The sequence below is a fragment of the Echeneis naucrates genome, chromosome 15 (assembly GCF_900963305.1).
Source record: "Echeneis naucrates chromosome 15, fEcheNa1.1, whole genome shotgun sequence".
In the NCBI taxonomy this organism is placed as follows: Eukaryota; Metazoa; Chordata; class Actinopteri; order Carangiformes; family Echeneidae; genus Echeneis; species Echeneis naucrates.
This window is the reverse complement of record NC_042525.1, coordinates 9,203,851-9,231,445: the sequence shown is the minus strand read 5'-3', so window position 1 is coordinate 9,231,445 and position 27,595 is coordinate 9,203,851. Positions and strand designations below refer to the sequence as shown.

General features: G+C 40.1%; 1 protein-coding gene across 3 annotated transcripts; it reads left to right on the top strand.

Annotated features, from left to right (window-relative positions):
* Positions 1–342: 342 nt before the first annotated feature.
* tp53bp2a (tumor protein p53 binding protein, 2a) lies at positions 343–27,595 on the top strand. Of its 3 annotated transcripts, none has more exons than XM_029520438.1 (20): positions 343–418; positions 728–870; positions 10,324–10,471; positions 12,163–12,276; positions 13,661–13,731; positions 14,150–14,251; positions 15,702–15,876; positions 16,107–16,288; positions 16,472–16,636; positions 18,358–18,405; positions 19,146–19,326; positions 21,285–21,407; positions 21,625–21,746; positions 21,876–22,284; positions 23,325–24,178; positions 24,925–25,062; positions 25,230–25,363; positions 25,571–25,737; positions 25,988–26,187; positions 26,311–27,595. In XM_029520438.1, the coding sequence occupies exons 2-20, from the start codon at positions 844–846 to the stop codon at positions 26,350–26,352; spliced, it is 3,402 nt and encodes a 1,133-aa protein (XP_029376298.1). In that variant the 5' UTR covers positions 343–418; positions 728–843; the 3' UTR covers positions 26,353–27,595. The 3 variants fall into 3 exon arrangements, with proteins under 3 accessions (XP_029376298.1, XP_029376297.1, XP_029376299.1); XM_029520437.1 differs by having other exon boundaries at positions 19,143–19,326; XM_029520439.1 differs by lacking the exon at positions 18,358–18,405 and having other exon boundaries at positions 19,143–19,326.

The following is a 27,595-nucleotide window of genomic DNA, read 5'->3' as shown; positions in this document are numbered from 1 at the left end:
TGCTATCCATATATTCAACGCTAGCAGTCACAAGGGTGTATGTTTTCTGGATTCTTCCCTCTACAGCTTTTCCAAAATAGTCAGAGTGAGACCTCTTACACCGATCCGATTCAACTCAAGGTTCATTCCCACTGATAACTGATGAATTGGGTTTTCTTGGACTGTTGAAGTCCACGTTTGACTTTGATCGGTGTTAGAAGTGTTAAAAGTGTGTGTCTGGTTGTGTGTCGTTGGTTGTTTACCCGGACAGGTCTGGGCGGTGGGGAGCGGATTCCGTTTTAAAAAGGGGCGGGGCTTGAATTCCAAAGTGGAATGAGTTTCCTCTCTCTACGTCACTACAGGATCGGCTAGGAGCTGCCGAGCAACACTGTCAGTCAGCGGTGGTATCGGGCTGAGTTTCCAGCGTCTTCGCGGCTAGGTAAAAAGCAAGAAAACAGCATTTATTTTTAGTCTGCGTTTCTTTTTTAAGCGAGGGGTCCTTTTCGTTTGAAAAAACGAGCCGTTGTAGTCGTGCTGAGCGCTCGTGACGAGGCGGTAGAAAGTTGTGAGCGATGCTCGCGCAACTACAACGGAAAGTTTTGTCGTGAAGGCCTTGTGGGTTGTTGCAACAGGTCCGCGGGGCACACTAACATCAGTGTGTTTTGCTTTTTAAACGTTAGCTAGGTGTGTTATATAGCCACCTGCCGTGTGTTTGCGTGTGTTGATTTCTTGTTCTTTCTTCATACAGAACGGAACCCCAGAGGAGGAGAAAGTAGCCTTGCCCGTTGCGGGTTTCGGCTGTTGGATTAAAGTGATCGCTGGTCGAAGAGCCAGCGGAGGATTCATGCTGTGTTTGTTAGCTAAATGCGGTACGACGCTAAAATGATGCCGGTGAGTTCAATGTTTCATTCGCATAGCTGCAGGTTTTAACGCTGTCCCAAGGATTGGTGTTCCTGTTTTTCGACATTAGATCCCCGCGCTAACCTAGCAATGGAGGATTACCTGGACATTTAAATGGACGTGGCAAGTTGATACGGCTGCTGCTTTGTGTTATTACTATGGCAACACAGGTTTGTGCCGTGAAGTTTTTTAGCCGAGCCAGCTGTGTGTGTGTTTGTGTGATCTGAGCAGGCGATTATCGGAAAGTTGCATTATATATCTGCTTTCTCGAGTAATTGAACAGATGCACGGTTGTCTCCTATTTTCTTCCACCAGGAAGACACCTCCTGCTTCAAACGCCTTGTTTTATTAGTATGTCCTGTAATGGGATTAGTTAACATTTTCGGGACATGATAGAATAAATTCTAGATGCATTCACTTCATTTCGTAGCTTTGTTAGTAATAATACACAAATCGTGGTTGGGACATACAATAAGCAGAAGGCACCTGCCAAGTCTTATTGGCACATCGCCCACATCTGCTCTGGACTCCTGCCATGTCATCACTATCATCATCATCAGAGGTCCACTGCTTTTACTGCAGAGCAAGCCGCTGTCTCTCAGCACTTCTTTGATGTGTGCTGAGGAGACAGCAGGCAGTAGTCTCTGTGCATGTGCTCATTGGAGAGCAATAACCTTCACAACATGAAGAAAGGGTGACTGGATTTTTGATCATGCTGATTTCTTACTTGTCCGTCATGAATCTGCAACCTTACTGGTAAAGAAGCAAACTTCAAAGAATGGCTGCAGTGGCAATGAGTGATCAGTGGCTAGAAATTTTAATTCCAGAGTTTTACTACTAACTACAAATATTTTCACAAGGAATACGTCTTTATTACACTTTCAATACCAGTGAGTTTTTGATGTTTTGTTTTCTCAAAATAGTTGTCTGTTAATTTGATGTAAATCGGATTAAGCAAGTAATTGTTAAAAAAAAAACTAGTACCATTAAGCTGTAGTTTTATGCTATTTCAAATAGCATAGATCACCAGTCCATCGCTGGGCCAACAAGCCGAGACGAACAACCAGTCACACTCACACTCGGACCTGCGGACAATTTAGAGTCACCAATTAACCTTAACATGATTTCTTTGGACGGTGGGAGAAAACCTGAGTACTTGGAGGAAACCCACGCAAACATGGGGAGAACATGCAAACACTGCACAGAAAGGCCCCAGGCCTGGGAACCGAGCATCCTTAATATTATGGGACAACAGCGCTAACCAGTATGCCCTGCTGCCCGGTTATAGGTTATTTAGTTCATAGAAAATTGCGTCATTAGAGAGAACATTGATGTTGATGTATTCAGTGTTCCCAAACTATGCCTGTTTTTTGTTTTTGCCGTTTTTTTTTGTTTGTTTGTTTTTTTTACTATTATATGTAAAGTCATAGGCAGTTATGCTTTGATTGCATTGATGATATGAAGCGATAAATGATGGAGCATAATTATCTTTGTGTGACTATGCTTAGGCTATACTATGTTGGCTTTGTATGCTCAGATGTGCCTCCAGTAAATCGGCTTGATCAGTGAATTAATCTTCTTATCAATGGGAAAAGAGTCAAATTGTGATAACTCCTGTCTTGTGCATGACATCAGTCTGCAACTGGCACATTGGCTGTCATAATGCTCATTTCCTATGGACACCCTTATATGGTGTCTTATAAGATGCATTTTATTTACATGCCATGAGACCATGCCAAGCCAAGTAATTTACCATATTTACCCGACCTTTCAAAATGTCAGCGTTTGTCTTTGAATGAAATGCAGTTTCTGGTTTTTGCCTGATAAACCAAAAGGGTCTTTATGTGGCCATGTCTGATATGAGGTATTGTCTCAGAAATTACACCCATAGCCCATAACCCCGATTGTCCAGGCTCGGGGCTCGTGGGGGTGGGGAGAATGCAGTGTCGTAATTGCAAGCTGAGAATAGGAAATAGGGGGGCACTGTTTCCAGAACACAATGAGCTGCAGCGACTCTTTATTAGTGTGTAGTAGAGAGCACATTGTGTGTGCCTGTGCTGTGGCAGCATCCTGATAAGGGATGCTCACCCTTTATTGAACCATTGCATGTGACAACTCATTTACCCTTGACGTACACTTGTCTAGTGTCTGTTTAAAGATGTTGTTAAGTTTACATGTGATAGCAAAGTGTTAATTGTCTATTGGTTTATTTGTCCAAATGAAATTTTGGTGTACATTTTGTCAATATAAATTAAAGTCAGTACACTGTTCATTTAGCATGTTAGCAATAGTCAGGGAAACTTACTGCATGTGTTTGGAATTCAAATGTTGCATATACAAATCCCACATCCCTTCCTCATTCCTCTCCCAAGATTACAGGTGCTTGCTGTGTAGATTTTCAGGTAGATAAACTTAGGTTCACATGACTTGAACCATTACGTTTTCTGTGCTTTGACCATCCATATTTGTACAATGTCTTGGTTCACCGCAACAGATATCACAGTTGCTAAACTTTGTGGTGGTGTTATGATGGTGGGAAAATGAGGTGATGCTCTGTGGAGTTTGACTTTGCTGTGTGTATCAACAGAAACCTGAGTGGCCAACACAGACCCTTTGTGTTTACTCTGAGAGATAGTATTTGTTGGTTAGGCAGTCACATCAGTGACAGATTAGAACATGCTTTGACTCATGCCTGAAAATTTATTTCTCTGTTAGTTTATTAGATTCTAATTGCAATGCAAATTGTTTATCTCTGTAATAATCTGATATGGCTGAGTACTGTAACATTTTGTACACAATTTTGTGTTACTCTACAATCAGTGTACAATCAACTGAATAATGCAGTTTTTTAGTATCTTCAGTGCACCAATACAGTACCAGCATAACATTAGCGTGTTTTTTTTTTTTTTTCTTGAGATGAACCACAGTGGAGCCATCTGAGCAGTTATCAGCTTACTTAAATGGAATTAAACAGAACAGACTTTATTAGTCCCCAAGGGGGGGATTCACAGTATCACAGCAGCACATATCCACACCAACACTCAATAAGAAAAAATACAATAAACAGACATGGATCATGAAAGAATCAATGTGAAATTTCTTAGTACAGAACATTGCGACAGTAGAACATTTAAAGAGGGAGTCTTTTCTGGTAAATACACATCATGATTTGTATTTACAAATTTACAACCCCAAGATGATAAATTACATGAATGTATCAGGGTTGAATCATGGAATGGGCAAGCAAAAGACATGCCATTGTTCAAGCAGTGCTTCTTGGTGATCCCTGTGTCCATGGGTTTTTATGGGGACAGAAAACTAAATTTGGACCCTTGACTTGGTAATCCAAATGTGACTCATGTTCCTGAGTCCCAAAAACATTCCTGCATTGGAACTTTGCTTCCTTGGTTTTTCAGTCTCTTTGCTCCATCACGGACTACTTTGCATATGATAGATTAACCACCACAATTCTGTGTGCATTTTTTTAGGAAGCCAATTAGTGTTTCTGCCACATTTTCAATTGCTAGTTCCTGGTTGTTAGCCTCCCCCACAAGCTAAGTATTGATTAAAAAATGATTTTTCACACAGCAGAACCTGATGCAAGAGGTAGAATTTATTAGATAGAAGTTTTAGGTAATTTAAGTCTGAAAATGTTGCTGTGGCCTTTTTTCTTCATAAAGACAACTTCATCCCCTCTCAAGACAGCTCAAACTACAGAAAAGGACATTTGCCCTGTTCTGCTTAATTTTGACTCCCATTTCCTGTATTTCTCAGATAAACACAAAGTAGGAACTGTCTTATCACATAAGCCTGGAATGGAAGAGTATTTTGAGAGTGCTGATTATGAAGTGATAGGCTAAGTACTGCAATGCAGATAGAGAAGAGGCCCTGATGTAGGAGTCACAGCTTGCTGCAACTTCACTGTATTGTAAAAGCTGCTTGTTTTTTCTGAATCTTGCAGCTGAATGAGACAACTGTAGGTTCTGATTACCTGTGTGTTCTGCTGTTTGTTACCCCTGACCTTTTCTCCCTCATTCCCCAATGCAGCGAAGATAAAGTCAGAGAGCGCGATTAAGAGATGCATAAAGCCATGAGGGAGTTTTCTGCTGCCTCTCCTTTTTGAAGGGCTCATGTGCTGGAACTGTGTCAACTCTTAAAGCTGTGACAGAGAGATGCTGCTGCAGTCTCTTACAAACTTATAATCAGATTCAGAGGTGAATTTTTCAACAAGACCTGCTTGACTCATTTGCTTACCACAGCAATATCTGTAATTGAAAGTGTGTTTGGACAGATGACCCTAAATTGAGAACCCTCCGTTATGGCCACCCTACCTCTCATTGTTCACTTTCCCAGTTGTCCCAACTTGATAATTTCAATGATTCAGCTGCTAAAATAATCAACATAAGTGATTTGTATAGCATTCTTTTATGAATTCCGACCTCACCTGATTATTATTTGCTCCTTTGGTAGAAGGAAGTTGTAATCAGGCCTTTGCAACAGTTGGAACAGTTACTTGAGCTCCATGAGCATAAAATGTATAAATCTAACAAATTACTAATGACATTTTATTGTTCCAAATTTGGATATTTTCTTGGAATTACTCCAATGGGATATTCTGATTGGGATTAAAAATTAAGTTTTTATTTTTTATTTTTATTTTATCCCTAGCCCTCATCTTTTGAATGAATGAATGAATGAAAATAAATCAGACTGACAAAAAAAAGAAATCTTGGATAAATTATTAAGGGAAACAATTTTGTTGCAGTTCCAATGAAAATAGACACATTTTGTAACTTCATCTTAAAAAAATAAGGAGAAAAAAAAAACAAAGAATTGTAATTAGAAAATCTGTTACTTGCTAATAGCCCCAAGAACATGAAGTTGGATTTTTTTCCTTTAACACCCAACTAAGATAATGAACAATCTCTGTTGTTGCTGTTGGTGTTTTTCATTAAATTGTTGTCAAGTGTCTTGGCCAAGCTTGGGATTAATTTGCTAGTTCTCCTGATGGTGCAGAGTAATTCCATTATAGTACTTTCTATGTGATTTGTCTATTCTTGGAAATGAGAAACTGCAGCGGCTGACAATTTTGATCACACTTAACTCAATATGTGGCCAATTGTATTTGGACAGTGTTCTTGAGAGACTAATGGAGTAGATTTGACCCTCACAAGGTTGGAACGTATTTTCAAGGTGGAATACAGGGATTGATATGCTCTCAGGACAATCAAGGATTGTTCTGACTTTTGACTTGCCTTCAACATGAAAATCTTTGCCTAAAAACAACAACTTTATGCTCTGTTTATACTCCAGTACACATGTATGTTATCTGAATGATCAGTGGGAGTGCCACAGACATACTAGCACAGCATTCCTTCTTGTAATTGGTTACCGGCACAGTGTTGATCTTTCAGTTTAAATCATCTCATCTCCTCTTTCTAAACAAATGGAAATGCTTGAACAGCTTGTTCCCTCTCTTAGAGTCCCTCTGTCTTTTAGTGGTATCCAACTCTTATCCAGTTAATTGCCAATTTAATATTTCATTGGCAGTATAATATATAGCTAAAGTATTTAATATAAAACATCTCAAAGAATCCCCCTACAGGCACTGTGGCTTATTTAACTTCATACAGAACATAATCATTAAACAAGACACTGGTTTCCATGCAGTAACCCAGAACATCTGTTACAGTATATTTCTTTGTTGTTGTTGTTGTTTTTTTTTTTTTGTTGTTTTTTTCCCTCAGTGTGTCTTTCTCAACCTCTCGACCCTTTTCAGTAGAGCAGGTCAAATGAGTGCCACCAGCTGTAGTCACTCTTCTCTAGATATGTTCTTACACTGTCTTTTGTCTGGGGGTTTGATGTGTTTTAGCCTTTCATCTCTGAGAGACGTACATACCCTTGACCATTAAGACTGTGTAGATTTTTGTTCTACCTGACTCAGTGCAATACCTGACTATTGTGGATTTCAACATCTTAAACCAGGTTCTGAATAGTGAAATGTGGTGAGAGGAATGTTTGGCTTTGGCTCCATCCATTATGGCACAGTAGCTATGGCCTAGCTGCAGGCTTTTGAATTCAAGATGACTTTTATAATATAGAGCCTGTTGTCTGTCTTTTTATTGTTATTTTTTTTTTTTTAGAGCTCTTTTTTTTTTTTTGTAACAGATTATAGTCACTGAGATATAGCCCCAATGATGTAGCCCAATGCTGCTTTGCTTTGAGAACATCTACATTGCCGGATGAAGTATAAAGACGCACTTTACATTGCCTATAAATGTCAGTTTGCAATTCGAGTTGTCATACCAGTCCATAACCTTGAGAGACAGCTCTGATTTAGCTGTTGTCATGATACAATTAGCAATATAGCTGCAGCACATCCTTCTCTGTCCCACAGTACTCTTTAAGCCCTGTCACAGGTACGAAGGAAGTGCAATTCAGCAGTTGTTTTTGTCATCCCCCTGATAGTCAGAAGGCCAGTGGAGCACATTTTCATCAAACCACTCAAAGCCTCTCTCTGCTGGTTGCATTAGAAAACCTAAGGTGATTCTTTCTCCTTTCTGCTTAAGTAGCTGCTGTTGGTTTTATCAGTTCGTTTTGAAGCAGACCTGTCAGATTGTTATTGAGCCAATTGGTTTTACTGGCTGTTACATCGACGAATAATTAATGATCTCTCAAGTTGTGTGGCTGAAGTGAAACATGTAGTCAGGACACATCTCACTTCTCTGTCATGGTAGACCACCTCACAGTCTTTTCTCTCTTCACAACACTAGCAGATGGCCCTGTTGTTTGGGCATCAAATTTCATCCTCAATAGAAGACTGCATCCAATGTGCCGGTTTTTTGCATTAAGAAATACACGTGAAGTAGTACCTTGAACACACTCTTCGGCTGATAATTTCACATCAAACCAGACCTGTTATTTTCAGACACTGTTCATTTGGCCAGCCATTTCATGCATGATTCTAATCTCTAGATCTAAACGTTGTTAGGGGAAAAAAGAATGTATTACTGCACTCCTTTGGCATCTTAACGTTCCAAACCGATTGCTAAAAAGATGTATGAAAGTCTGGTTAGCTTAATCAATTATGTATCTATATCACACATGCAGAATTGTAGGCCATGAGCTGTGACTGCAGGCATTAGGTGGATGAAGGTCCGCAGCAAAGTGCTAACTCATCCAAACTGACGGTAGGACTGGTTAGTGGTTGCTCTGGATCATTAACTTTAGTGCTGTGGAGAATTTGCTTTCAGTGAAGGCTTTGCCACCAAACCTCTTTTCACCTCCCATAAGTGTTTCTGTCTTCTCACACTCTTTCAGCCCATCCCAACCTCCACCCCCCCATTCTGTTGTCTCTCTTTCACTGTCCAAATACTGACCGGGTCATTTGAATGTCCTACATTGCTGGGAAGTTGTGATGATGTCAGCTGCTCTGTGCTCATCTTTGAATGGCTTCTTTGGAATCCTTGGCTACATGTAGACTACATGAAATTGCTGCCATTTCACAATTTTTTATTATTATCTTTGACAGTATCATTTATTAGTTTAACTAATTCCAGTTTATCTCTGAATGGCATGTCAAAAATAGTAAATAATATTCTGGTCAGTTTTTTTTCTCTATGGTGGTGAAAAATACAAGCAATGTCTGCTTACAACTTTTGGTATTGTAGATTAGTGATAAGGATGACTCGCCACTTACTTGCTCTATTGATGGGGATCTTTTATTAGATCCCAGTGGAACAAACAGCGTGAGTCAGGTCCTGTGAGTCAGACTCTTTCCCTCTGCTTCCACCTTCAGCACATCACTATAGGGAGGAAAAATTCTGTTTGGACATGTTGGTAAGAAGATTTTCAGAGAAAATGTATCACTTGCCCACTCAGTACGTTTCACAAGAAGAAAAGGGAGGACAAAGCCACTTATCTTAAAGCAGTTGTACTTTTGCTTGGTGCACCCCACACTTCAGATGCAGTCAAAATACTGTTGTTTCTGGACTGTGGCTACAGCTGCATTGTATGCTCAACCCCCAATCTCTTTGTGCTTATGACCTTTTTGACCTGATGTTACCACCGTGGCCCCTGTAGGCACAGACGTTCACAACAGCATGCTGAGAACAGAAAAACCTGACAGTATGACCTGGAGGTCTAGGACATTAACAACAATACTATTCTGGCAATTATACACTTTGCAGGTTATTGTAGGCCTTGGGCTGTTGCTTAACTATTGTACCACTATTCACTATCACTTTGAAGACAATACACGGAGTTATAAACCTAGAGCTGAAACAGAATGACTCACTTACATGGTGCCATACATTCTTATGCTTTCGGTTTTCTCATAGCCTTAGCAAAGCTGTCTCTCCAAACATTAGATCACATTAGAATTCTGAGCATATTCTATTTGTAGAGGCTTGTGGACTGAAAAATAAACTGATAAGAATTTGATGGTCAAACGTCCTGGTCACCATAACCTGAAAAACATTCGCAAATTCTTCACACTAATTCCAACAGAAAAAAAACCCAGACATATTTAGTAGGATAAGATGATCAAGGCTTAACATTTATACCTGGTTAGTCAAAGGGCAACATCACTTTGATATAACATTCAATGTTGTGTCTTAGTTTTGAGACTATGGATATATTTCCTGCAACTTGGCTGGTTGGTTGAAAAATATAACCATAAGGCAGTAATTCTACTTCACTTTCATGTTTTCTCTCAGTGTTTGTGTAGGTTTAAAGTATCACAGGCAGAGATGAAGATTAGCATATCTGAATTGACTTTTGAAGCTTTACTTTGTCATGGCCTACTTTTATTTCCCTTTTGATAATAGGGTCACTCTTTAAAATGGTTGAAAGCAACAGAGGAGCTGTCTTATTATGAACAAGAATGCCACCATTTTAGATACATGCTGTTTGACAGGTTCATTTCTTTTTTCTTTTTTTTGCTGTAGCAAACATTTCACATTCCAGTTGTATCAGTGACAGTTTCATTGACATAGTCCATTTCCTTTTAGATAGTGTTATGCCGGTCTCTACCATCTGTCAGTCACATGCTGACACAGAAGTCGAGCTTCTCTGGAGCCTTCAGCGGTCTGCTCTGTCTGATTGCTTGGCAGGCACATTAAGTGTGTGTGTTTATATAGAGGGATCACAGTGGTGACAGCTCTGGTTAGCAGTTAAATGGCATGGAGTGAAATGGATTCCTGTGAGTTGGCCTCTGATTTTAATTGTTGACACAGAGGAACCATGGTTGGAAAATGGATACTGCTATCAGTGAAACATGTCTCTCTCACAGTGATTCACAGGAAAATAGGGTCACACTTACAGAGATTTGTGTTATATGAATGAAGTGTTGACTGTTTCTTCTGTGGCTTGGATTTTCTAGTTTGTATTTCTATTTAACTTCTGTATCTATTTTGCCTCTCCCCCTTCCCCTATTTTCCCCAGATGTTCCTGACAGTATACCTCAGTAACAATGACCAGCATTTTACTGAGGTTCCCGTTACCCCGGAGACGCTGTGCCGGGATGTGGTGGAGTTGTGTAAGGAGCCAGGGGAGACAGATTGCCACCTGTCTGAGATGTGGCGTGGATCTGGTGAGTGATAGTGCCAGTGTACCCAGTATTGTGTTTATCCATCTACACACATGCAAATATTGGATTTTCAGTCAAAGTGTGGGGAACAGGTTGGGGAGAGTCATTTTCACCTTTCAATTGTCAGTCGTCAGCTCCACACACTGTGCACCCAATACAACATAAGGGGAAGTGGCAGGCTATTCAACTGTGTCTTTAATTGTGGGGAATTCACCTAATAAGCATCTATTTTAAAAAATAAGGCTTTCCGAGACAACGTGACTTCAACAACACATATAAGGCCCAAATTTGAAAATGAAAGGCTCATTTCACATGTTAAGTAATAACACAATATTTTTGGTTGTGGCTGAGAAAAAGGGAAATGACTCCCTTTGTAAAGACAAAATGATGATCACATGAAGCATTTTTGTTTGATTTATTTATTTTTTTTTTCAAGATTGATCAAAAATCATTGTGCATCCCTAGGTCAGAATTAGCATTACGCATCCATTTAGGGTGAAGAAGCATTGATGATAAATTTGAGATGCAGTCACTGACACCACATTCAGGTGATCCAGCCTACATGTTGTCACATTCTTTCAGCAGTATGAATGCAAATCCACCATGGCCAAGTAATTAGTCCCACCACGCAGTTTCTTAGTGAATCTTAATGATTGTTAATGATAATTATTATTATATTAGTATTCCAAATGGCTAAATCCTTATTTCATTCTAGAGTTATCAGATGTGCAATTACTCACTCAGCCCCTCCTTGCCCCTCACTTTCTCTACCTCTCTTTTTCTCTTTCATACACGCATTGACAGTGCATCTTCCAGATTGACTAAAAACAACAACACACGTTTATTTGCATAAGAGTGGGAAAGTGAAAGCCAATCCTAAGTGTTCACTTGAGATGCATTTTTATGCCAGGTGTGAGCAGATGTGCCTAGCGCTGCCTACTTGTGATCACACTAGTGTAGATGCATATTAATGTCAGGTCTGAACAGGGCAATGAGTCAGGAAGTATTCAGAATCACAACTAAGGACTCCGGCTTTGTAGCCGTTTCCATGGTAATGCTGCCATAAGAGTGTATAAAGTGCCAATTATTGGGGTTGAGTACTTCCACAAGTAGTCTGGAAAGAGACTAACTGCTAAAAAGAAAAAAGTGTCTCATCTTGCTTACTCTCCTTGAAAACACAGACATGGCATTTTTCATCAAATTTAGATAAGATATTAATAAACTCTGTGTTATGATGCTTATTGATTTATTTTGTAGGAACTGATTAAAGAGTAGTACTTGACTAGAGAGAACAGATTTGTTGACATCTAGTTGACAGTAATGTAGCAGTCCATTGGTGTAATGAAATGGTCGTAAGCAGTAAGAAATTGTAATAGATGATGATTTGGTACCAGCCAGAATAATTGACAACACATCACAGGTGTTGCTCCAGGGGTCATTGCCCAGAAAGCTCAACTACATTCAGATGGTGCTGATGTAATGAATCTCCTTCAAGTGTGGGCCAGCAGTCACAGAATAGTAGTTAGACAGGTTTCACAGAGTAGCCTCATGCATACACATTTGACCTACATTGTTGCTGTCACATGCTTTAACTTTACTGAGCTTAATATAATTACATTGAGTCAATATTGAATTTGGTTGCATTTTTACCTTGCATCTGAGTGCTGACGTGTTTTCATATTTCCCATCTGCAGAACGAGCTGTAGGTGAGGGTGAGAGGATGCTAGATGTGCTCCAAAGATGGGGACAGCACAGGGCAGAAGTGCGCTTCTTCCTGCGTCACAACCGAGCCCCTGGTAGGGAATCAGGTAAATGTCTCCGAAATCTCCAGAACAAACCCCAGAAAGACAACTTATTCCACATGAGAGTTGATGAGAGAACATATTTGAGACTCACAGAATTTGCTCCAGAAATGCTTGGAGTATCTGAACATGCTCACATGCACTCTAGGGTTAAGCAATTGTGAAAGGAAAATTGCATTACTAACCAGTTTGACAAGGCAAAGGCAAACCAAACTACATTTCCTCTTTCAGGTACTCTGAATACTCTGAAAACTCCCTTTATCCAGGCAAAGGCAATTTTTTTTTTTTTTTTTGGAGGGCCTCAAAACTTTGAACCTTGAATCCTTGAATCCTGAACTGAACTGAACTGTCGAAAACCAAGCTGGAAGCAGGGTGTCCCAGTCACATTGTCACAAGCCTGTTACTTTTTTACTTTTTTTAGGAACACAGAAAACTGTAGTATTTTGGTCTTTTGCTATCCTCTCAGACCCAGTTGCGTAACAAATCCCTTTTACCCTTCACAGCTTGAGTCTGGCTGAGAGATTAGATGGCTGTTTTCTCCTCCTGTTATCTTAGCCTGCTTTTGTTTTCCCATACTAATAGCTTGATTGCTAAATTGTTGCAATACAGTTCTATATTTTGTTTTTCTTTTGCCACTGAGGATGAACACACAGTCCCCAGTGTCTGTTTTGTTCACATAAGATATACCACACCACTGCTACTAGCAGTATGGAGTCAGTTAAATGCCTTAGCTGATGCTTTGTGGGAATGTTATTTCCCACCAAATCACTGGACCATATTTTTTCTCAAGTTTAGTAATCTCATACTAAATGTTACTTATTGAATCTTAGCGTACTCTTATGATCACAATAACACTTAACCAGTGTATGCGTTTAACATGCATTCTGTCATGGGTCATCTAAAACTATTATGCAAGCTAAAGGGCTTTAGTAATAGGCCAAAGCTTTAAGGATGGGATCTGGATTGCCGTAGCCCTTTACCCCCAGCTGTCAAATGCCAATGGCATGGTTGGATATAAGAACATTCATGCATGCAGATAAGCACATGCACACACATTGCAGGACCCACCCACAGACGCTTATGTATTAGGTTAAATCCTGAGATTATTGCAAGTCACAAAGAGCACTGATCCCAGTTGTTTCCCAGGGGAGCTAAAAGCTACACACTCCAGAGAAAACAGTACACCTAAGTTTAGGCAGTTATTTGTCTGAGACAATAACAGGAAAAGTGCAAGAAGTTCCAATCATTTTTGACAGCTGTCTGTAAAGGCCAGATGTTTGCTCGGTTTTCTGTTTGATCACTCGGGCTAAACTGAGGCAGTCAGCATTGATGAAACTCTGCAGTAGATTGTGACATCTGATGGAGTCTCTTTATTGTGTTGGTTATATAGGAAGCTCAAGAGGTTCAGAGCCAAAAAGAAATGGAGTGAAGGGTCCCCCAGACAGAAGGCTGGAAAATGGGGTAGGTCTTCACGATTTCTCTCTGTTTGTTGGTCAATAAAAAATTATATGATAATATAATTTCTGGAAATATTGTCACTGGCAAAATAGTTATTTATAGATTTAATCAGGATTGCTTCATTATGTTTAAATATTTTATAAAAATATCATTTTGAGTCTTGATTTCGTATAAACAAATTCTGTGAGCAGTTGTTTCTTTATGTTTACTTACATGCGAACTTCAATTGCCAAGCACAAATACATTCAATTCAGAAAAACCATCACAAGAGATAATTATAAAGTTAATTTTTTGTCAGGAGTCAAAAAGAAAAGGTCAAAACAAAAAGGGCACTGTTTCACACTCACGTCTTGTACTAGATTCAGCATTTGTACTAAAACAAGACTAAGCATTCACGTTCCTTATATTCACTCTCATCTAGGTGGTGACACCCCGGATGGACATGACACTGGCTGAGCTACAAGAGATGGCTGCCAGACAGCAGCAGCAGATAGAAGCTCAACAACAACTCCTCGCTTCCAAGGTGCATGAAAAAATGCAAGATTAAAGCAGAGACAGGGATTGGTAGAGAGATGTGTGAATAGAGGGGGTCAAGGGATTAAATGGAGGAGATGGCAGTTGAAGCCAGAGAATAAAAGCAAAATTAAAGTGAAGGCTCTTTTGGTTGAACAAGGTGGTGGGGTAGTAAACAAAACGGAGATACTAAAACAAGTTTAGTGTACTTACAGGAATGACAGTACCAAGGCAGAGAGCATTTGGTTTTGAAAGACCGGTGAGATAAGTTGTGCATGCCTGTAGGTGAAGTTTTTATAACCTGAGAAGTATGAGAGAGCTGCTAACCTTGAATTCTCACTGCAGTGGACTCATCTAGTTTTTGTAGATGTCTCTTCTCAATCGGCTCAGAAATGTATTCTCCTTGCAAAAGATTTTTCAAAGGTGTCCCCTCTGTTGACCCAGGTTTATGTACTTTACTAATTAAACAAAAAAAAAAAAAAAGCTCAAACCTGTGTTCCCTTTAGCTTTCAGATCCAATGATTTTGTATGTCCTAGGATAATATAGCAAGTCAAGAAAACCACTTGATGACATCATGAACATCTGCATACATGTACAGTAGACAAATAGGGATTATCATCAGTACACATTACTTGAACAGCTACATATTGTGGCTGTGTTTTGTACATCTTGGAGCCTGTTTCAGAGACCTCGTGGCTGATAGTTAATTTTCACACTGTTTAGTGTCACACAATGTTCCTTTAACACATGTTTAACCAGTCATGTTGACATGAAAAGGAATGAATCATAATTTTAAAACAGCCAACAACCATTGTTCTGTTTATGTGCAATATTTTAATACTATTTGCAACATTCTACTTTTTATTTTGTCAGTGTTTAGAGCACACGCATACAAACAAACACCCACACAGGCATACACACACGACCACTAGCGCTGCAGACTTTTATTTATAAAGTCTTACTAAATGTTATGTGTCTTGTATTCCTTATACCTGTGTTGGCTGTTGTTAGTTTATGCACTCTCACTTGTATCTACCCCGAACTTTGTTATACAGGCGCCTGTATAATGACAATAAAGGTTTATATTATTTTATTATTCAATTCTATTTTCATTTAATATCTTAGTGTGCAGTCTAGCAATCGCCTGAGGACACTTGGACAGTAGCTGCTGAAAAAAGCATACTCAGCCATAAGCTACCAGTCTACTTTTTCATTCAAATGAATAGGAAAGTGTGTCCAAACCTTTGACTGTTACTGTATATTACTGTATATTACTCACAAGTGAAAGCAACACGCCCCACCTTCAACCGGAACGTTAGCTTGGATTGGCTCCAGCATCCTCCCACGACCTGGAAACAGATAAGCGGTAGAAGATGGGTGAAAGCAATAGGGAAGTATTTTTGGAATTGTGTTTCTGACCTTTGTCCTGTGCTTCCTTTCTCCTGTCTTTTGTCTGCAGGAGCAGCGGCTGCGCTACTTGAAGCAACAAGAGCAGCGTCAGCAGCAGCAAGCCTCTGAGCAGGAGAAGCTGCAGCGCCTCCGAGAAAACATTGAGAACCAGGAAACTCGCCTCAGGAAGGTCCGAGCTCTCAAGGGCCAGGTGGAGCAGAAACGCCTCAGCAATGGCAAATTGGGTGAGCTTTTAAATTTCTAAAAGGGTCATTGTATGACTGGATGCATGAAAATTTTCATTTTAATCATGGAAAAATGTCTTTGTTTTTGACCTTTAGCCTTCATGATATTTTGTTTCTCCTTGCATTTTTCCTTCTCACCCCATTGTCCCCCTCATTTTCATGCACCTTCACTCTGTCTGTTGCTTCTTCTACAACACTTCCCCCTCCTCTTAATTCCGCTCTTTCTCCAGTGGAGGAGATAGAGCAGATGAACAACCTGTTCCAGCAGAAGCAGAGAGAACTAGTGATGGCTGCATCTAAGGTTGAGGAGCTCAGTCGACAGCTTGAGTTGCTCAAAAATGGCAAAATGGAAAACTTCCATGACAACCAGAGCTCTGTGGCTGAACTAGACCGCCTCTACAAAGAGTTACAGGTGTGTAAACATAACATTTCTTCATACTATATATATTTTTTTTTCTTTTTTATTTTTTTTTTTACCATACTACAGCAAAAATAAAACTAAACTCCATACTATATTTAAAGGCTATTTTCTTCAGACATGCAAACATGTTGACATGTCTGTTATTCTTATGTCTTGTTCCTTCTTGATACTCAGCTGAGGAACAAGCTCAACCAGGACCAGAACTCTAAGTTGCAGCAGCAGAGAGAGAGCTTGAACAAGCGCAACCTGGAGGTAGCTGCCATGGACAAACGAATCAATGAACTCCGAGATCGGCTTTGGAAGAAGAAGGCAGCACTACAACAGAAAGAGAACTTGCCTGTAAGTGTTATCAAAGCAAAACAATAAACCACAAAACAGTCACATAAACTGATACAGAATACCCCCAGGCATAAATGTTAAATTTGTTAAACCTATTGACATCTAATTTTTTATAATAATTTTAATATCAAATAATTACTGATGGAAATGATTTTGATCAGCGCGCCCCCTAGTGGTCTTATGATAAAGGCTATGTATGTATGTTTCTTTACCTTTGGAAGCCCAAGATGCCTCGTCATTCAGAACTCAGGCTCCTCAAACCTGTTATACTCTGTGTGGGGAAAATCTAGTGATCCTCTTTTTTGAAGGAGTCAGCTCTGATCAGTCTTTTTCTTTCTTTAATTTCTCTTGTCTGAGACAGCTGGTGGGGCTTGATCATTGTTTTGATCATGTCACAGAGTTGCATCTGATTTTAGACTCCCACATCCTTATTCAGCTTTGTCTTCACTCCCATTTGGCACAAACATATCCTGAAGATGAGAGAGGAGTAGTGATTTCAGGCTGACATCACAGATACACAGGAATGTCAAGGGAGATGTTAGAATTCTAGCTGTTCTTTTGACAGAATTAGAAAAAATATAGCAACCAATTTACCAAAGGCCAACAACAGCTTTGCGAAAAAATTTTCAAGGCTTTTCGAAATGCATTTGAAATATACGAAACATGGGAGAAATCAGAAGGCTGAATAATCCAGTCTTTGTTCTAGCCCTTGGTATAAAGGTTTTGACTCTGAGCTCTCTGCCTGGTGTGTCCCTGCTTCCCTGCTCCTCTTTCCAAGAGTTGTTTTGAACACAGGTTGCCATGGGACTGTAAATAAGGGTCAAGAGATGCATCTGTGAAGCAGACTCTGAGGAAGAACAATTTACATTGACACTGGCTAAGGTTTCTGTTGAAAGCAGAAAGCAAGGATGTGAAGGGGACCAAAAAGAAAACATAATCATCCTCATTGGACGATACCAAATTTTAAGTTGTGTCTTTTGACATAACATGACTAATTTTACATGATCCTCTGCACAGTTCATGTTTTCTTTATCAAGTGAGTCCCTTTCAGAGATCATTGGGATTATTCATGAACTTTCAACCCATTAATCCTAAACATTGATTTTCATTATTTGATAGTAGTTCATCAGCAGAAACAGGAAAATATGCTTGTTTTCTGTCTTTAGGTACATGTTTTTTTCTCTTGTAAATACAAATAATACACTTCAAATACAGCATGCTACACTAAACAAAAGAATTTCACAAGACAAATGCTCTATAAATTATGATGAATACTAGAGCCCAACTCGTCTTTTGATGTCCACTAGACATAACATACATTTAATAAATGGGGAACAGAACAGAGAAAGCTGGACATGTGCTTGTTTTTGCATGTGTACATGCGTGAGTTTTAAAAATTAATGTCTGAATAAGCCCTCGTGAGGAGGTGATTTACCCACACCCTGCCTGGAATCATAATGAATGGACCTTTTTCACTCCAGTACAAAGACACTCTCCAACCAAGCTGCCCTCTCCTCCAACCAACGAGCAAATGTCTGGCTGACATCATCCAACAAGCACATATAACCACACTGACTGGAGAGAGAGTCTGAGAGCTGCCAACCCCATCATTCCTCATTAGTTCAGGAAACTCATAGGAAAGGCTAATATTAGGTTGGAAAAAGGGGGATTATTTGGTATTTTGAACTGTTGTTGCATGTTTGTGCTTTTGTTTTCTCAAGAATGGCTATCCTGGTAAAGAGAGGGCTTCAAAAGACGCTCATCTTCAGGTAATTACACTAGAATTGGAACTGAATTTATGTGTCTTATCTTTTCTATCTGATATGATTTCTTGTGTTTAAATCCATATTCCATCAGTTCTGTTTTTTTTCTTTTAAGTCTTTTAGAGGTTAAATGGGTCATATTCATCTTATTTCAAGGGACATGATTTGTGACAAGGTGCAAGTTGAGGCACTGAACAAAATTTTGACCATAATTCACGTGGAAAAAATTAAAGCAAATTTAAGAAAATAATTTAGCCTGTTTTTTTGGTTTGGAAAGCATAAAGGCAAATAAAATCTAGGAATCAACTCTGACCAGTAAATGTTCTTATTTCGTGTGTATTCTGTAATAACTAAACAGAATGACGAGGAGTGAGTTATCCGTGTTAGTCTATCATTTGTGTAAGTGTACAATATCCCTGTTACTATTGGTGACGTGCCAGTCCGTTTCATTCATATGAAATTAACTGACTTGAATGAACCGTTATTGAATTGTAGGGTTGTGCTTCTATGTTCCTCAGTATAAACCATAAGATCAACATGCAATATCAGCATTGCTCATCTCAATGTCTACTGTTTTTGTTTTGTTTTTTTCACAACTACCAAAACATTTGATAAAGCCATTTTGTTAATACACTCTATCTGTCCATTTTGTCAAGTTCATTCAAATTCCTCCCACTGCCTTTTATCAATCAGCCACTTTTTTTTTCCCCTCTTCTTGTCTCTTCCACCCTTCCACTGTACAGCAGCCTTCTGATGGCCAAGCCGGACAGCAGTCAGGTCCGTCTCGTGTGGCAGCAGTCGGCCCATACATCCAGTCATCCACTATGCCCCGGGGCCCAGTGAGACATGACCTGCTTGTAAAACCGGCCTACCCTGACGGCACTGCCACCCTGCCAGCCCACGACCCGCAAACCAAGGCTGGTGCAGGTGAGCAACCAGAAATTATTCAAAGCCTTTCACCTCCAAACTCAAAATTTTTCTTCCTGACCATCTTTATGTGTGTCATCATGGAGCTGGGTCTGTTTTGTGTTTTGACTGTCCTGCCTCCAGTAGGAGCAGAGGAGTCTTGGACACCAACTGATTGTGATGTGACTCTAAGCTCAGAAGGTAGTTCTTTACCTCCTGGACGGTGTGTTGTGACTAGGTATTGCTGTGCCTGAACAGCAACCTTTGTTTCAACCTTTGTTTCAACCTTCTGAAATTTTCTGGAGTTTTTGATATGCTTTGCTGTGAGTGAACCAGGTTTTTAAGTAATGGCGTGTGCCTCTTTGTGCCAATCCTCCTATCAGTTCACACTATTCTGGTCTCAGGCATTATTTAGACAGAGGCAAATGAAGAAGGCTTGAAATCAATGCCAGTTTTAAAATACATGAATGTTGCTTTCAGAATTTGGTGGCCATTCAAGAATATTTCCTATCTGATCCTGATTTAAAACATTAAAAACACAAAAGTTAGTTTTTCAGAACAAGTCCCTTGTCTTACAAAATAAAGACCAATGACTATACACCATAACCTGTTATTTCATTGCTTTAGCATAAATCCAGTGTAATGGAGAAAAAGAGAATCCAGGTAAACCAATGATGGAGAGGAGCACATTAACCCCTTACAGACTTTCTTTGTATCATCCATACATCTTACAGTATTAAAAATGAATGATCTGACACCAAAATGAGTCATTCCAAACAATACCACAAGAGATTCGCCTCCCTTGTTTCCTTTCTTAACTTCTCTTCAGCCCATGTTTTCCTATATAAAGCAATCCTGCATCCAAGAAGCAACTGTAGCAGGTTTTTCTCTGCCATGATGTTGCACACAATTATTTCTGCATGCTGAGTTGACGTGCAGTATGGAAAAAAGAGAGGTAGTGATGGGCGGGGATGCTGAGGAATATGCTCTGGGTGTACAGCCATTCCCAGCTCCTCTATAGTAAGAACACTGTGCATAGTAACAGCCAGGCTCCTAAGGGTTGTTTTGGTCTCTGCGTGGCCCTTCAGGGGGGCCCCCTGATTGGACCCAGGCAACAGCATGTCAAGAGCAAAGAGAGATCTGGAGTTCTAAGGCCACTTTGTTTTTCCTGTCTTTTAAATGCATCATTCTCAGAAGCCATGTTCTTACTTAAGCCTCTGAAAGAGCTCCGGGCTAAGAGAAAAGGTACACACTTGTGTTTGTGTGAAAGTGTGTGCTTTTCAAAAGCTTTGTTTTGATGTGTTTAATCACACTGCGTATGATTAAAATTAAAGTGATATATTGACAATTGCTTTGCTTGGTCTTTGGTCCTTTTTGCTTGTTTTGCTATTTGCTCAGTTGTTTATTGAGATTTCTTTTCAGTTCTTTTTCTTCTGCTTTAAATGGGTCAAATGGAAAAAACACACAGCCTTCAGTTGAACTGATGTTCTGTATGATGTCCTGAGTCACTCAATCAGGTTTTATTCAGAGGGTGCTCATGTTTGTTGGTGTATTTATCCACCAACTATTGATGGATATTATCTAACAAATGAGTGCAAGTGCTGTGCTGGAACCTTTTGTGTTTCTGCCATCTGTGATGTGATGCTGATCTTGCTAGTTGTACAACTCCCATGGTTTTGTGGCTCTTCTAACTCTAGATACCTGTGAACATGCATAGTCAGTGGCTGGATCTTAGTCAATCAAAAACACAAATGAGGAAGTGAAGGAGGCAAAATACTGCTAAACTGTTTCTTTAGAAACAGTGTGACTTAAGTATGTATTGCTTTCCTGGATAGTTAATGAAGCTAGCCTTGACTATGTATATTGATGCTTTGATTTTTTATTTTTATGTAAAATCCTGTTTTACACAAAGATAAATAAAAACTCCCTGTCTTTATTTTTTCTCTTTTTCAAATCCTCCTTTCCTGTCGGTCCCCCAGGCCTTCAGCCCTCCAAAGTGGCAGACTGGAGCCCTTCAGGTCCAGTATCCAACACTAACGGTCATGGTACTGCTTCGACACTCCCACGAATGATCTCCAACACCAACTCTAATGCAGACCAAGGTAATAGAAATCCACATGAGCAAACACCAAAAGTATTTTCACAGTATTTCCACAGAGAATTCAATGCATTCCATTCCTGTAGTTATGAAAGTGTTTACTGATGATAAAGTAGATTAAATGTTTCCAAAAGGGTTATGCACTGTCATTTTAAATAATTATATTGTGGCTGAGCATGGGATGAAACTGATGATTGCTTCTACTTGTGATCTGTGGATAGATGATTCAGAAATGAAGAGGGACAGGAAGGTACGTCCATTTTCTATGTTTGAACCGACAGAGGCACCTGCCACCTCCCTCCGCAAAAACCAGAGCAGTGATGACCTGGTCCGGGATGCCCAGGTGAGAGAGAACAGAGCACAGTTAAATGTTTACATGCTTAACAAATGAAGTTGTTAGTAAGATTTTTCTATGACCAAAGGAATGGACCCTGGCATTTAATTTTCTGTTGCTGTCCTCTTATCCCTCCAGTCTGCTCCCAAGGCTCCAGTTAAGATACCTCCTCCTGTGCCCTCGAAACCAAAGGGCCCCACTGTTGTGCCCTATGGCAAACCAGGCCTCAACACTGGCACATTCCCTAAAGCCAAGCCTCACAGTCAGCAACCCCAGGCTGCTCAAAACCGCAGCCCTCTCACACCCTCACAGAGCCAGACACTCCCCCTGCCCTCCAAGCAGGACACTCCACCTGCCGCCACAGTACGGCCCTTTACCCCAGAATTACCTTCTTCCAAAGATGCTGCCCTGACTAAGCCCCAGACGTTAGCAGCCAGCTCCATATACTCCATGTATACACAGCAACCTGGCTCAAACAAACCCTTCCAGCCTGGTTTGCAGGGCACTCTAAACAGGGCCCAGAACCGCACCAATGGATTTGTCAGTGGTAAGAATATCCAGTTGTAACTTCTTAAATTTAGTGTATAAATAGTTTTTTTGAGGCAGCCCAGATAAAGGTGGTCATGGATAATGGGTTCAGTAGTCGTAGTGTGCACTCAGTATTTAGTGTGTGAACTTACTCCTGAGAGAGTCAGAAGAGGCTGTTGAGTAAAAAAGGAAAGTAAAGCCCTCCATCTACAGTCACTCTATGGCAAATCTTCCCTGCTGCCATTTTCTTCAGCATACTCAAAAAGGAAATATTCACACATCACTGACTGCAGGAGCCGTTATAGAGGCTAAGCCATCTGTTGTATCTTCCCTTCACACACAGCATCATAGGCAGATGCACTGACTGTGTGTGGACTATGTTTATCCTCCTTCAAGTCTGTTCTAAAGATTTATTTCATGCATGCTATGGAAAGGACATTATTTTGTAAATATACTTTAACAAAATAGTAGAATACAGATGAAATAATAAAGAGACTTTTGCTCTTTGCCAGTTAAGGGTGCAATTGAAGGCTTAGAGTAAAAATATATTTTAAAAATAGAATACTGTTAATGACCACTTGTTTATATCAACATGTAATGATAGATTACATAAAAGGTTTAGAAACTCGGCTGATGATTTTTTTTTTTTGATTTGTCATATAGGTTTATTTTCTATTAAAAATTCAGTATTATGTTGATTTTCTTTATCGAATACAAAAACATTAAAAAACTATGAAATACTATTTAGCACTTACTTAACAAGATAATTTTCACTTTGTCAGTTGTTAAATGCGGCTTCACCTCGTTGTTATAATACTATGATACATAATCCTAATGATACTAAATCCATTTTGTTACACCTACATCTTACAAATGAAAGGCAGCAGTGAAAAGCGGTGAAGTTGTGCCAAGTAGTTTTTCCAGGAAGAAAAATGAATGAAGGGCCAGTCATTGTTTTGTTTTGTTTTTTGTTTTTTTTGTTTTTTTTATTTGGTAGTGATACATTAACTGGCTCACTTTGCAGTTGCAGTCTAACACGTTTAATATCCTTGTTTGTAGTGTATGGTAAACCAGTGATCCCCAGTGGAGGCTCTCAACATCCAGAGAACCCTTACTTCGATCGTCGCTCTCCTGCTCCTGAATCTGAAGTTGACCATGGATCCAGCACTGTGGGTGCCAGCTCATCTGAGGGCCCCCAACCAGAAACAGAGCGCATCCCACGTCCCCTCAGCCCCACCAAACTGCTTCCCTTCATTTCCAACCCCTACAGACATCAGAGTGAGGGTGATCTCGAAGCCCTGAGAAAGAAGCTCTACAATGCCCCAAGGCCTCTGAAGAAACGCAGCTCCATCACTGAACCAGAGGGTCCTGCAGGACCAAACATTCAGAAACTCCTCTATCAGAAGACCACACTGGCAGCTATGGAGACAACTGTGACTACACCAACCACTCCCACCTACACTGATGAAGCAGAGAAGGCCACGGAGGGATCTGTGGGGCCTCATGTGCCAAACCCTCTGAGTGGTGCAGAGAACCAGCTATCAGAGCCAGGACAAGCTCTGGAGGGGGCACAGCTTCCGTCCCACATCGTGGGGGCTAATGTCCCCATTCCAGCCCCCGCTGAACACACTAAACCACCTTCGTCCATCCAAGAGAGTGAAGTCATTATACCCCCGCCTCCCCCATCTCATCCAGCTCCCCGGCCAGATAATGCTCCTTTCCCTCCTCCACCCCCTGTTGGCCTGGAAGACACAATACCCAACCTTCCACCTCCGCCTCCAGAAGGCTTCCTGGAAGAGTTCCCTCCCTACCCACCACCACCATATCCCAGTGGAGCAGAGCAGGACAGCCTTGGGGAGGACACCTTTAACATGAAGGCACCTGAGGTCACTGGCCAGGTCACTCTGCCACCGGTATGAATCACCAACACTAACCGCTGAATCACATTGCGACTCTCTGTTGCTCTCTTTTATGCCACTTATGCTCTTAAAATCCCTTACATGTTTATTTGTTGGTTTGTTCAATGGGGGGAGGGGGAATCATGAGTTACAGTTCATGAAGTGACCTGTTCTGATGTTATATAATTAACTGATCCCTATCAAGTACAGCTATTGTTTTGAGAGAATGGGCCTTATTCAGCTTACACTAAGCGGATAGCTACCTGCATTCCCCCATATACTTAGATGCAATCTTTGTAGATTATAAACACTCATTTTTATTTTCTTGCAGTTAAGCTCTCAGTGTAACTCCTTAAGCAGTTTTTATGTTGAGGTGACTTGTTTTACCCCAAATGGGCCAACCAATGACATTTATGACCCATTTCCCCACCTCCTGTTCCAATTTAAAACACTTGCTAAAGAAAGCATTTTTACTTCACTGTGGGCTAATTGTTCATAATCAAGTTGCATAAGCAATGATTTTAAAGAAACAAACTTATGTCTTAGTGCTTGTGCTGATAAACTGGATTAGTACTCAGAGCTGGAAAAACAAGTCCCTCCTCTGCTCTCAGTCCAGGTTGAACTCATTCAGAGTTTGGGCACTTTGAGTTCAGCAGGACAGACGTCAGGACAAGACCCTAGGAGCTCACATCTCAGATACCAGTTAGTGGTAATGGCCTTTTAAGATAGTTTTTTCAATTTGCCACTGTTGCTATGCTTAGGGAAAGAGGACCAACTTGCGCAAGCCTGGCTCTGAACGCATCGACCACAGCATGAGAGTAAAATTCAACCCACTGGCTCTCCTCCTGGACTCTTCTCTAGAGGGCGAGTTTGACCTGGTCCAGAGAATCATCTATGAAGTAAGAAATGTCTTTTCTCTGGCATCTCTCTTCTGCTATGTCAATAAAATGCCGTGGCTTCAATGGTGCTTAAATTCCACAACTTGAAAGTAGTCACTACATTTCACAATTTTCTGATGCTTAAATGAAACTCTTATTGAGGCTGTCTTTTAATTTCTCATTCACAGGTGGAGGATCCCAGTCAGCCCAATGATGAAGGCATCACAGCTCTACATAATGCCGTTTGCGCAGGACATACAGAGATCGTCAAGTTTCTGGTGCAGTTTGGAGTCAATGTCAATGCTGCTGACAGTGACGGCTGGTAAGTTAACAGCTAACATGGTTTGTTTTGGATTCTTGGGGCCCAGCCTCAGTCATTTCTGAACTGTAGTTATTGTTAACAGGATTTAACAAAATCCTGTATGTGAGAATCCTGAATATAGTGTGGTTCATTCAGACTGTAATGCCTGAACTGTATTAGTATCAATAGTGAGATTTTTTTTTTTTTTTTGACCTACCTCTAACACAGGACGCCTCTTCATTGTGCTGCATCTTGCAACAATGTGCAAGTTTGCAAGTTTCTGGTGGAATCTGGCGCTGCAGTGTTTGCTATGACTTACAGCGACATGCAGACAGCAGCTGATAAATGTGAAGAGATGGAGGAAGGCTACACCCAATGCTCTCAGTTCCTCTATGGTCAGTGAAAGCTGTTTTTAGTCATATGTTACATATGTGTTCCTTCATTCTTGTATTTTTTAAGTGCTGTGTCTATTTTTTTTTTTTGTTTGTTTGTTTGTTTTGGGTTTTTTGGGGGGGGGGGTTGTTGTTGTTTTTGGGGTTGTTTTTTTTTTTTGTTGTTTTTTTTGTTTTTTTTTTTGTGGCTAAAAAACTTACACCCTAACCCTAACCCTATGCCTCTCTGTTATTTACATCCATCTACCTTAAGGTGTGCAAGAGAAGATGGGCATCATGAACCGGGGGGTGGTCTATGGTCTGTGGGACTACACTGATGAAAACCCTGATGAATTGTCGTTCCACGAGGGGGAGTGTATGACCATCATCCGCAGAGAAGACGAGGATGAAATCGAATGGTGGTGGGCACGCATGGGTGACATCGAGGGTTACATTCCTCGCAATCTCCTGGGGGTGAGAAATGAGTCAATCCAAGTGTAATAATAAGAAGTCTATGCAGACTATGAATCTATGCAGAAATATTAATTTGCAGTGGTTCTATTGACATGTTTTGTATTTTTTTTTTGTCCCCAACAGCTCTACCCCAGAATAAAGCCAAGACAGAGGACCCTGGCTTAAAACACACAGATCTCAGCACATTCCAGTCTGCCAGAACTCTCCAAAACACACACACACAGGCTTTAACAGACTGGAAAAGAGAAGGACACTGTTGAAATGAAGAAACAGACCAAACAATATGAAGGATCATCTATGAACTCTGGCACTTTTCTGTATCTGTCACAGAGGGACTGTCTTACTTATTTTTCCAAGCAAAACAGTGTACTTTTTACTTCAGACAATATTGGCGTTGTGTTCCTTTATTCCACTGTTTTTGTTGTTTTTGTAATTAGTGTCTGAGCTACTACTTCTAAAGTGCCAGAAACTCAAAATTAGGGATATAAATGGAACAAGCAGTATTTTTGGTTCTATTTCTAGAAAGTGATTTTTACACTTTTCACCAGTCTTTTACGATTTGTTTTCTGGGCTGTTTTTTATTTTCTAACATATTTGGAGCTCTACATTGCATGAAAATTGGAGGATAATGGTGATGATGTGTTTAGAATGCCGTTACCATGACAGTCTTTGTGGGCTAGTTTCTCATCATTGTTGCTGAGTGACTGAGCCTCCATCTAAGTGCACTGGAGGTGCAAAGCTCCAGTTGTGACCATCACCATTTTCATTAAAGAAATACAAAATCAAACTAGAGACCATTTTGTAATGTTATCATTTAGTACTCTTGGGTCCAACCACAACCATCTTCAAACTCAGACTTTATTTTTTTTTTGTGGCTGGTAATGATTGATGGAAATCAGCGATCAAGATCGATCATTGTTGTTAATTTATGGTCTTTCATGCCCAGAAAGCCAGTCTACTTACATTGTTGAGATGCCATAGGTACTGTTGTATAATCTGTCTCAGACTAGTGAAATATTACTGTAGGATCAATGTTGTTATGAAAATGGACTTTGAAACAAGACCTTGGATCAAGAAGGGGTCATGAATTTTAATATTTTGTGAAAGCCGTTCCATGATTAAAATAACACAAGAGGACAAACCTAATACCAGAAACCTTGACTTTATGTAATCACCACTCAGAGATGACACATTATACATGTCCAAACAACATGTAAGGAAAACAATGTCTTAAAAGCAAAGAATAAAAAAGAAAGAAAATTACATTCCCAAAACTCAATGCATCACATATCTGTCAGTGGAGATCTATTTATTTTTGTTACTTTTTTCTGTAGCCCATTTATTGGAACTATAACAACAAATGTACTGGAGTATTTCAAATATTTACAATAAAACACTTTGTACTACA